We start from the raw sequence: 12,925 nt of genomic DNA, 5'->3' as shown, positions 1-12,925 counted from the left end.
GATTATGTGATTAATCTGAAAATATGGTTTCTTATTTTAAGGTTCATTTTTACTGCTAACTATAAAATAAAAACCACTTCATGATGCCTACCTTCTACTGATAATTGTATATCAAAGCAGACTTTTTTTTATAGAGCTTTTTATGGTCAACAATTCTTCCACACATACCTGCAGTCCATCGTTGACATTTAAACAGTGTAAGCCAAGAAAGCACTCAGATGGCTGTTTCCCCCCCCCCTCACAAAAATAGTCACCTCTCGGCTCAATTTTGTCATCTTTCATATACGGTAACTACTAGGTAAACCTTCTTCAATAAATGCTCTAGAACAAAGGTGGTGACAATTCGGCTCAATGAGCAGCGCTCCAGCTCAGGTAAGTAAAGGAGCAGAGTATGCGCTCTGACGGAAGGTACAGCCTAGCAACTGCCTGCATGGCTCTCAGTTACAACTAGTGAAGGGGGTGCATATCTAAACAGAGTCAAACTTTTAACAGTTTTATTGTGTCTAATGTCTCACTATTCAGTGCATTTGATTACGGTGAGGAAACTTATTTTGTGTGAACGGCATGTCCTAAGTACATACATTTAATTATATATTTGTTTCATGAGGTTATACGTAGGAAACAAAGTTAATTATTCTGGCATGTAATAACTAAATACTCCTACCACCTGTAGTCATGTAGGCCGACAAAAGTTTATCAATACAGCATAAACAATAAAAGACAAACAGCACAATCGTATTGCATGAATATAGCATACTCGGCCGGGTACATTGCTGCGAGTTTGCTTGCACCTTGTCTCCGCATATCGTCATCTATTCTTTACAGCATAAACTATTAGAAATCAGCTGCTCTCAGCTCTTCCCACGCTCGTGCTGCTAGCTCAAGGAGTGGGGCTCTCTTACTGCCCACCTATGCTCTAGACAATGTTGAAAACCAAATCAAAATCCATTCTGTGGTTCTCAAGATAAATTCACAGAAACACAGACAGACACCCCCTTAACTGGGGAATAGTTTCATAACATCAACCAGCCAGTGGGTAATTACTCAGCGCAACACACACTTTTGGAATGGGTACAGTAGCGTGTGGCAGATGAAAATACAAAAACAAAAATAAACCCCATGGCACTACAGCCCTTGAAGGGCCTTGGCCTACCAAGCGACCGCTGCTCAGCCCGAAGGCCTGCAGATTACGAGGTGGCATGTGGTCAGCGCGACGAATCATCTCGGCCGTTATTCTTGACTTTCTCGACTGGGGCCGCTATCTCACCGTCAGATAGCTCCTCAATTCTAATCACGTAGGCTGAGTGGACCTCGAACCAGCCCTCAGGTCCAGGTAAAAATCCCTAACCTGTCCAGGAATCGAACCCGGAGCCTCTGGGTAAGAGGCAGGACCGCTACCCTTACACCACGGGCTGGCGTAGATGTAAATACTCAACAGAAAAATATATTTTACTTGATTTATTTAAATTATGAGTGATATAGTAGATATTCAATAGCATTATGTTACCGTTTTTCTTGTAAACCCGTAAATATATACACAGTGTGTTCATACAAAAGTGAATTTAAAAAGCGTTCCTTTCATTATTATGACATTTTTCAAATTTTCAGATATGCATCAATAGGTTCTACATACTTTCTGGTTCATAGGTCATTCAGAAATTGCGCACAGTGTGGCAAGTGTGACAAGCACAAAGTGCCACGTCACATTCCTCACAGTAGTAGACAGTTTCCCGTCGCCCCTGGTTTGACAGGCACACAACACAACGTTTTCTTGAGTGATTCCTACATCCGGTCAGCGGATTCTCAGATAATTCAACGTCTTTCCTAACCAAGCCATTATCACGTCATACAGAACAGTTTACCATCATATACAGACCAATTTACAAAATGTTATCAGAACATGGACAATGGAGTTCGCAGAACAACTGTATCGTAGTGACAACAACTCTCAAATTTAGTTATTTCAATGTACATACACACAAATAAATTCTTTACGAAGAATTTGGCGCGGACCGTACGAGGCAACACGAGACAGCCGTTATTCTGCCCCCTAGGTGCGAACTACCCGACTGGCGCGAGACCAAATAAAAATGAATAGAACAGCAATAATCATATCTAATATGAATGGAATTTGTTTTAAATTACGATAGTAGATGGCAGAAGTGATTAAGAATAGTCAGAGCCTATAGGAAGCTAACCCTACATAAGAACACATTTAGAAGTACAAGAACGCCTAAAAGCATCAAACCCAATACTCGTGCAACAGCTGTTGATGCCTTTAGGTGTCAAACCCAGTTAAGGGGTTAATTTTATAGGATCATGAGTCATTACCTCCATGCCCTCAGTGTGCTACAAATCACATAGCTTTGTGTTTGAATCGTCCAGTTGCAAAACCCGTTATGTCCATTTTTTTCTCAAAATGAGTTATCACTGCCATTGTACGCAGCTCATCAAAATACACAATCCAGTAACGTAATACGTGAGCATATGTTTAAAGGTGACAAATACTAGAACTACTGCACAAGTCGTTATGTCCCAGAACCCTGTAACAGGATCATATATACATGAACAAAATCAGGCCATAAAACCATAAAACAAGATAAGAGCTGAAGTAAAATATAGCAGCAATTGCGGTGAAGCGAAAAGCATATTGAAACATGGGAAACCCTTTTCTGCTATTGTGCCAGTACAAGTGGAGGAAGGGGTTCCTCTTAAGAAAGAAAAGCTCAACGACCTGAACACATTGCTGACCGAACATTATGGGAAAGAGTGGATAAGGAACGATACCTCACGTTCTACAAGACACTGTTCGACCAGCGGCAAACTTTAAACCGCGAAATGCCAGACTATGACACTGATGTGGGAGATTGTGTTGAGGACAATAAAGGATTGTTAATATAACTGTACGAAATGTTAAAGATGATTTTTTGATGTAATCATAAAATCAAATAGCGGGGATCAAGTATCAAAACAGTATGTCCTAACCTTAAAATTATTTCCATTCATGCTATTTTCATAGTGTAATACTTTCAAATGCAGCTAATAATAATAATAATAATAATTTCGTGTGGCTATTTCTAGCCAGGTGCAGCCCTTGTAAGGCAGACCCTCCGATGAAGGTGGGTGGCATCTGCCATGTGTAGGTAACTGCGTGTTATTGTGGTGGAGGATGGTGTGACAGCACAAACACCCAGCCCCCGGGCTATTGGAATTAACCAATTAAGGTTAAAATCCCCAACCCGGCCGGGAATCGAACCCGGGACCCTCTGAACCGAAGGCCAGTACGCTGACCATTCAGCCAACGAGTCGGACAATGCAGCTAATAAAACATGTTCACTATAAATCTGCACACTATTCCATACACTGCTGCACATACCTTTTATCTACACAAAACTGCTGCAAAACTCGTATGTCCAAATGTTTTTTGCAAATAACATGGGTTTTATAAGTTATATTTTGTGGAGATTTTGCAGTATGACGAATTACAAAATTTCAACCTCCTACCTTTGTTGTATAACAAATGACAGATTTTTGTGCTTCCTGAAAAATTTGTCTGCACACAACGGGTTTTGCAACTGGACGACTTGTTTGATATTTATATTTCACATTTTTATTCACAACTGGTGAAGGCTACTTGCTGTAGTATTCTGGATACTTGTGTCCACCTGTAATATGTTTCAAAAATTAATTTGGCGTAAGGTTTTTAAGATTTCTTTTCTTTTCATTTGTCAACTTTAGTCTGCTTACAACAATTGTAGCTTTTATAACTGAGCAGATGCCAAGGATGCAAAGAAGAGAGAAATTCTAAATTAAAATGAACAGAGAGTTTAGTGAAATCTGGTTTTCTAATGATGTGTCTATCAAATATTGTAATACCAATTTTTTATCACTGTTGTGAACACAGACTCATACAGGCCTACTTGCATAGCTAATTTAATGGAATTAATAAGACAAAGCAAGTTAACATTTACGAGGAGATTACGATGACTAGGACAAATTCCTTTCAAACCTAGATCTGAATTGGCACATTATTGTACATTAACGAGTGGGGCTTATAGCAAGTATGCCACATGAAGCAAGGGAGTAAGGCTTGGGCTTCATTTGAAGGTGTATCCTCATAGATCAGTCATAGATGGTTAGGTTCTCATGGGTGAAATTCACTGCACTTAATGGTTCATATGTACAGTATTTTCAATTTTCACTCTTAGACGAAAAAAGAAATCTATGGCAAATGCATGAAATACATTTTCCTACTGAGCAATCAATACACCTTCAAAACAGGAAATTTCTAGTAAACTAAAGATCTATATAGATATAACAAGTGGCTTTACATTGCACTGACACAGATAGGTCTTATGGTGACGATGGGATAGAAAAGGGATAGGAGTGGAAAGGAAGCTGGCATTGCCTTAATTAAGGTACAACCCCAGCATTTGTCTGGTGTGAAAATTGGAAAGCATGAAAACCATCTTCAAGGCTGCGCGACCCTAACCGCACGGCTATCTCTCTTGGTTATGTGCTAAATAAATGAACTGAACACATTAATACAACACTCTTAGGAAACATTAAAGAGATTTTGGGGCAATAAAAAGTTTATCTTTGAGGCGATAGATTTATTGGTCCCTCAGATGTTCTCTTACATAGTTGCAGCTTACAGTAATATTACTGATTACAGTTTATAACCAAGAGTTACATTAAAAGTAGGTTATGTTTCAGCAACATGTGACTGACCAGAGAATGCTGCCTTAAGGGTATAGTGCTAAATAAGAACACTTAAAAATAATATACAATGAAAATAGTACTAGTACCTACAAAAATATGGCAAAATATGCATATATCTATACAATGCAATAAAATAAACAAAAAAATCAGTAGATCATGTAATTTGTTATATAAATATTATATGTACAAGGTTGTATAAAGAAAACATTTGGTAAAATTTGGTACAGCGGTTAGTACTGACTAGAGCCCAGAGTTGAGAAAGTGCCAAGTCCATGTCTGGGCATACACATGGTACTATCACTAGCTTCCACCCCCAGGCCATGAAGTGCGCATGTACAAAATACTCGCATCGACCAGAAACCTTTCCTTCAGTTCACAAAACTACGTGATGATCGTTCACATCGCGAGAGCTACCTGTGCTTATGTGGTACTTCTCAAGAGATTTCAAACTGGTCCATTTATATTGTTTTTATCTGATTCATTGTACTGGCCTGAAATTGAGACTATTTCCTTTTACATTAATACATACTTACATAAAATGTAACCTTGCATGTGCAGCTTAACATTTTAAAAGACTCATTTTCATGAAAGTCTATTTGTACCATTCCCCAATTGTACTGGCTTGGCAGTGGGAATCACCATGCTCATCACAGTCAAGCTCAACGTCCTGGTCACTAACCCAGTCACAGTCATGGTGGATCACGATACATTTAAACTTCAAATCAGGTTTTATATGAGAAATTTGTTGTCTCCAAGTTAAACATATGACTGTGGTGGAAGGACGAATGCTTCAGAAAGCCAGCACATCAAGAAAAGCTTTCAGAGGACCAAAGATAAGCCTGGAATGGAGTTAATGAATGATGAAGCATTTGGGATTGCTAGGTCTTATTCCTATTGTTTTTAGATTTACTTTAGGACTTTTGAAATTATCTTAGTTATAGGAATGCTTGATATGTTCTGATTACATTATTATTTAATTTTTCCTGTAAATACCTTCCAAAAATTCAGAGTTGCCTCATACATGAAGCCATCTGATATTCAGGCTAATACAATAAATATGCATGACCTTTGATAGAAAACCATTCAGATCCTGTAAGCTACATGGGAGACTGAGAACTGCACCTGAACACTTAATGGTTATCTGGCCGAGGGTGTATTTCATTCACCTGGAAGACTTCTAAAAGGCTTCTTTTCTACTTAGCCTGGGTAAGGTCTAACTGTCGAGCCTGTAAGAAGCTCTCCTAAATACCTAAGAGTTCGGTGATGGTTACTGCACAAGTAGGCATGCTAACATACAGATAACTCATTGACAGGTCAACATCTGGGCCGTAGTGATAATGTTAATGGACTGGCACTGCGTTGTTGGCATGCCTGTGGTGACAGCGCAAAGTCCACTGAGCGTTGGGGTTCTCCTTGTAGACAGCCAACAGGTTAGCGTTGTGCTCAACTTGGCGCTGAGCTGGAAGGGAGAAAGGGAAGGCACAAGATTACTTCAGAGGCAGAAAAGAGAGATTTTACAGTCATTTTTTTAAATGAGGATGATATTGCTATTTTCATGAGCATCTTGACTGAATGCTTTACAAAATGTTATTTTATTATCATTATATTTAATAATAATAATAATAATAATAATAATAATAATAATAATAATATCAAAGTACACTCCACTTACACTTATGATGAAAAATAAAAATGGGGAAATGGCACACAATAACAGGGATAATGCTAAAATTACAGCCGACTATTTTAAAGAATTACTTAACTGCGAAGATCCAAAAGAACAATTCAATTTTGATCATTCCCCAAAAAATAAAACTCCACTGGAAAAGGTTATACCGCCAACTTATGATGAAGTGATCAAAGCAATAAATTCCCTCAAGAACTATAAAGCAGCAGGAGAGAATCAATTTGTAGGAGAACTATGGAAGAATACAAATCTAAAGTCAACTTTAGAGGTGAACTGCCCGAGCCATTTAAAATCCACACTGGACTTCAACAGGGAGATGGACTCTTGCCATTATTGTTTAACTGTGCCCTGGAGAAAGTCATGCGAGAATGGGTAAGGAAATGTCATTGAAACATCAAGATAGGCAGAAATATTAAACTTCATTGCCTAGCATTTAGATCTTGCATTACTAGTAAGTAGTATGGAAGAAGCTAAATTTCAAATTGAAGAACTGGAGAAAATTGCTGCAAGAATCGGACTGCAAATCACGTTTGAAAAGACTGAAATGATGCCGACCTTCAGAATTGAAACACCAGCCATTCACCTCAACAATGGCAAACAAATTAAGATTGTGAATAAGTTCAAATATCTTGGAGAAATTATAACCTGGAACACAAAAGAGAAAACACTGATCAACAACAGAACATCTAAACTGAAAACAGCACAGCGAATCACCTGGCCAACTTATTAAAAAAATCTCTCTCCAAGAATGCTATATTTCGACATTACAATACAGTTATAAAACCCGAAGCAACTTATGCTAATGAAACACTCTTCAAACTGCAACAACCGATAAATTACAGAAAGAAGATAGAAGAATCATCAGGACAATCATCAATAAGAAACACGAAGTTGATGGCCAATGGAGATTATTACCTCATGAAGTGGTATATCATGAAAGAGAATCAATAATACAATGCAGAAAAGGAGAAATGCCTTTTTTTTGGGTCATATATTCAGACTGCCAGAAACCTGACTAGTGAAGCAGTTATTTAGTTACTTCTGGAAAAATAAAACAAAGAACACTTGGTTCACGGAGATCATGAATGATTCAGAAGAATTAAATCTATCAATGCTCCACACTGAAGGCAGAGAAGAGAAGAGGATTCTAAGGAATAAATACCTACGATTTGAATGAAGGAAGTACACCATTACTGACAACCAAAGGGCAGCCAGGACCAACAGGATGAGGAGTTTTGGGAGCAGAAGAAAAAGCTGTAGAGGCGACTATTTAATACTGAAAATGAATGGAAACCTAGAACCTGTTTTCCAGTCAATGACCGGCTCAGGGATGGGATGAATGAAGCCCCCAACTTGCGGCGAGGATAGGAATTGTGACGGCTGCCAAAGCCTGTCGCACTCCTCTAGGGCAAGATGATAGATGAAATGAAATGATATTGAAGAACATTGATGGAATGAAAGATGACAGGGAAAACTGGAGTACCCGGAGAAAAACCTGTCCCAGCTCCGCTTTGTTCAGCACAAATCTCGCATGGAGTGACTGGGATTTGAACCATGATATCCAGCGGTGAGAGGCCGGCACGCCGCCGCCTAAGCCACGGAGGCTCCTCGCTACTTAATACTATTAGACTTTAATGTATATCACTGATTAAAGTGCTCCAATGGGGGTGTAAACTATGAAGAAAAAAATAAAAAATAAAATAATAATAATAATAATAATAATAATAATAATAATAATGATAATAATCATAATCATCATCATCATCATCATCATCATCATCATAGACACACCATCTAAAGTGAAAGATCTTGGTAAAATATCTTAGCCTTTCGTAGTACATACAGGAGACAGGTGTTCAACATGGAGATGGCCTCTCCCTGCTTCTGTTCAACTTAGTGTTACAAAGTCATCCGAGAATGAGGAAAAGTAATAGAAGGTATAAACATAGGGACTTTGGCGGGGGGAGGAGATCTCAAACACTGTTTGCATATTCCAATAATGGACGAACCATATTCAAGTAACTTTTTTTCTTTTATTTCTTTGTTGCATCCTTTAAGTGGCCTCATTATGACATGTAACGATTTGTATGCTTTCCCAACAATGTCATCAACACGACCCTTCCAGTGCAAAGTACTTTCAAATCTCACACCAAAGTATTTGCACTTGCCATCTTTTGGGATAACTACCTCATCCAAAGTATATTCAAATTCAGTTTTAAAGCTCCTGGTTGCAAATGTTGTAACAGTTGATCTGCCTCCATTAACCTTCATATTATTTTCTTCAACCCATTGTTGGATACTCTGAAGATCCCTTTGTAATTCTGAACAATCCTCAATGTTATTTATTTCCCTATAAACAATTATGCCATCTGCATACAATCTTATTTTTGATGTTATATTGTTCCCTAAATCATTTGTGTATATTAAGAAAAGTAACGGACCGATTATACTACCTTGTGCAATTCCCTTCCAAACTTTCTTTTCCTGTGATATATTATTTCCTACTTTGACTTTCTGAACCCTTGAATTTAGAAATGTTCTTATCCAACGTATAACTACGTATACCAATCCCATTCCCTCCAATTTCTTTAATAATATTCCATGTTCCACTCTATCAAAGGCTTTGGAAAGATCTATGGCTATGCAATCTAACTGGCCTCCTGAATCCAACTGATCTGATATGTCCTGCTGAAATCCCACCAGTTGTGCCTCACAAGAAAATTTCTTTCTAAATCCATACTGGCTCCTCATGAACCAATTTTTATCATCACATATCCCATATTTTAAAGTACCGCCATTTGGGGGTAATTTCGGGCACTTTTGGCGATTTTTTGTTTATGTTCCTTATTATTTATTTACATAGTTTACGCCCACATTGGAGCACTTAAATCAAATCCAAATACATTTACATTAACAAAGAATTAACTGAAGATTTAGCTTGCATCATCTTCTTCCTTTCTCAAAACCTCTTCATTCTGGCTGACCTGGCTGCCCTTTCTTCATCAGATATGACATATTGTTTGTGTTGTACAGTTTTGTGATAGTACATATATCACACCCCCGAATTATATGTAGAAGTTAGAAATATAATTGTCAGTATTCGATTTATTATTATTATTATTATTATTATTATTATTATTATTATTATTATTATTATTATTATTATTATTATCATCAGTATTTATTTGTATATTTTGCCATTTATATTGGTAAGCTGGAAGATATCCACATATGTAGGTATGAGTAATTTGTTTTGCACGAGTGGGAAAACATTGCTTTAATAACTCTGGTAATTTGAATGAGTCATATGAATATCCCAGTGTCTTATGAGATGTATTTGTTGTGGTCGTCGGGAAGTTCGTATGAGTCGTGTATATATCCCAGCCTGATTAGATGAGTTTGTTGTTGTACCAGGGAAGTTTGGTGATTCATGTAAAACTCCCGAGTGTTTGTTTATCTCTTGGGAGAAAGGAGAAGTTCAGGGCATGTCTTGAGAAGAGGACCACCCATGATTGGCTGGCAAGCACCAATCCAGACGTATCATCTGAGAGGAGGGGGATGTTGATGTCTATAAAGGTTGATGATACGGCGACAACCAGAACTTTGTAAGGGACATTATGAGAGACATTGTAAGGGTGATTGTAGAGGTGATTGTAAAGGAACGAGAAGGAAGATAACTACAACTACAACTACAACTGACGCACTGTACGGGAAGGAAGTGGTGCTGATACACGGTACTGGAGTGACACGGCAGCAATGGACTGGACTTCAAACGTTTGTGGAGAGTAGTCTTGTTATGTTCGTAGAAAGTGGCTGATTGTGGAGAGTGCTTGCGCATTAAGTATTGTAGCACTTGTGGTGGCCTAGCATTATATGTTGGTGAAAGCTATCTCAGACTTTCCATAATTTATGTTGAGGATCGACAGACGTGTGTATATATCTTTACAACAAGTGTTAAAATATGTAAACACAGTAATACAAGGTACAGTATCTGTGTGATGTGATAACTGCCGATTATAAGGATCGGTAAGTCGAATTGATATAGAGACAGTGAAGGGTATTTATCTTCATACATGTACATTGTTCATCGGACTATCTACAAATGGTACCTTAGTTCTCACTTTCGTTTTCCCACGATTTTCATTATTATTATTGTTGTTGTTGTAAATATGGAGTCTTCCAGCAATATTTTATGTGTGTATTATATGTATAATGTTGTATGTTGATGAGGTGCTCATGCACGGAATTTGTTAAGAATATAGTTAGCTATTTTAGAATCAGTGTTATTGATGAACCTAGGTGCAGTTCCTACCTAATTAGTCGTTTTCAGGAGGTTAGGTAAGGCCTGCAGCAGATGTACCAGTACGCAGCATTATGTACACGCCCTGGGATATAAAGTTTATCATGCTCTTATCTAAATTCGAGGGATCCATTCTGGTGAACTCTGGCGCCCATACTACGGACATTTCGGTTAATTATGCTTATTAATTTTATAAAGTTTTTGAGTAATTTTATTTATTATTATCATCAAAAGTAGTTACAATTGGCGCCCAACGTGGGGCTGAATGATTGGTACATCTGTTAGGCGTATAAGCGTAGGTGCACTTGTCAGGTGTGGTTGGAATTCTGCGAACTATGTCAGTGAAGTGTTTTATATGTACGTGATATGTATGGTGGAGTATGAAGAAATGTTGCAGTGAGTCGAGTATTATAAAATTAAGAAATAGAGAGGTTTTTAAAGTTGCTGGTACTAAGAATCAGGAGAAGAGAAGGCAAAAGAATTCCACCACATTGAGTTTATCTAATTCAAGTGAGAGTAGCAAAATGGCTGATAGTAGGAAGGATCTATTGGCAACGATGGGTGAGGAACCGAGTAATCCGTCTCAAACTCAGAATGTAGGGGATCAAGGCGAGTCTTCAATGCTCTGTATGATTAAATCGCTACTTAATGAGCTGAAGGGTGAATTGTCCAGTAAAATCGATAATAATAATGTTGAATTGTCTAGTAAAATCGATAATCAGAGTGTTGTTTCTAATAGTAAGAGTGATGAATTGTCCAGTAAAATCGATAATAATAAGGTTGAATTGTCTAGCAAGATTGATAGTCAGAGTAAAGAGTTGAAGAGTGAATTGAGTTTTTTAAGTAATGAAATATACAGTATTAATAGTGAATTAAATTCAGTTAGTACGGAATTGTCCAGTAAGATTGAGAATCAAAGTAAGGAGTTAAATTTAGTGAGTGTTGAATTGTCTAGTAAAATTGATAGTTTAAGTAGTGCTGTGAATGGTAGAATAGATGAATTAAACCAGAAGTTTGACCATCAAAGCAGGGAAATTCAGGAAGTCAATAATAAAGTAGAATCTCAACGCTTGGAATTGACTGAGAAAATTGAATGCCGATTTAATGTAGTTAGGAAAGAATTTGTTGAAAACAGCAAGGAATGTGATAAGAGAATAAAAATAGTGGAAGATAAAGTCGAAGAAATAGATAGAATTAAATCCAATCAGAACGTTTTAGCGAAGCGTATAGAAGAGAAGGATGAGAAATTGGAGAAAGACCTTAAGTCGGTAAAAGATGACCTCAAGTCAGTAGAAGGAAATGCCAGAATGGTAGTTGAAGAAGGAATTAAAGCATGTCATGTAAAGTTAAGGCAGGAGATCAGTCAAATCCAAGTAGGTAGCAGCATATGTAATAGGTACGTATCTTGTACGAAGGACTCTGAATTACCCAAGTTTAATGGTCGGCAGTTTAATCCGATGGAATTCTTGAAAACGGTGGAGAAACGGTTTTCCAAGAATCTTGACGATGGTTTGATCAAGTGGAGTATGGTTGATGAGATGTTGGATATTGCATTTGTTGGAGAAGCGAGATCCTGGTTTCAAGTTTATAGACAGGGTATTTCGAGTTTGGAGGAATTTAGGGAGAAATTTTGTTCTAAATTTTGGAGTGATGCTATTCAGGGAAGGGAAAGAGATCGCGTGCTATTTGGCAAATATAGACCTCAGGAAGGTGTGTCTATGACGGAATATTTCTTAGCGCATGTGGTCTTTTATAATATAATATACGGCGCACCGATCTTTCCATAACTTCCGCTCAGTGCTTCGTCAATTGGAAGAGTTATTATTTTTAATATATCTCTACTCAAATTCCCACATGGTATGTACCTTCAAAAAGACTGTACTTGTGTTTACATTGTTTATGTTTTTCTTCGATATTTACGCTTTAATTTACTTCAGGCTGATGATGACCTATTACTAGGTCGAAACTAGTCCCTATGTAATTTTCATTTTGTATTGAAAAGGTGGACCAATAATAATATATTATTTTACTCTATTGTTCTGATCAGCCAGAATATTGAAGGTCTAGCATCGGAGAGAGATACAGTCCGCCAGATGTTGAGGCATTTTCCTGAGAAGGTCGGATTAGCTGCATGTATGCAGAATATTGTTACGATTAAGGAATTAGAGCAGCTGTTAGAGAGGTTTGATGCTTTGGAAGGGCAAGGGAGGACTAGG

At 37.7% G+C, this 12,925-nt stretch overlaps 1 protein-coding gene across 3 annotated transcripts in view; it reads right to left on the bottom strand.

Annotated features, from left to right (window-relative positions):
- Positions 1-4,607: 4,607 nt before the first annotated feature.
- conu (Rho GTPase-activating protein conundrum) overlaps positions 4,608-12,925 on the bottom strand; it is a 434,374-nt gene continuing 426,056 nt past the window's right edge. For all 3 annotated transcript variants that reach the window (XM_067153082.2, XM_067153083.2, XM_067153084.2), the window contains one exon: positions 4,608-6,181. In XM_067153082.2, the coding sequence (XP_067009183.2) occupies positions 6,063-6,181 (119 nt within the window). In that variant the 3' untranslated portion in view covers positions 4,608-6,062. The remainder of the gene's footprint in view (positions 6,182-12,925) is intronic.

Source organism: Anabrus simplex, chromosome 8 (assembly GCF_040414725.1).
Source record: "Anabrus simplex isolate iqAnaSimp1 chromosome 8, ASM4041472v1, whole genome shotgun sequence".
In the NCBI taxonomy this organism is placed as follows: domain Eukaryota; kingdom Metazoa; phylum Arthropoda; class Insecta; order Orthoptera; family Tettigoniidae; genus Anabrus; species Anabrus simplex.
Note: the sequence above shows the minus strand (reverse complement) of the source record. Positions and strands in the feature narration are given on the sequence as shown.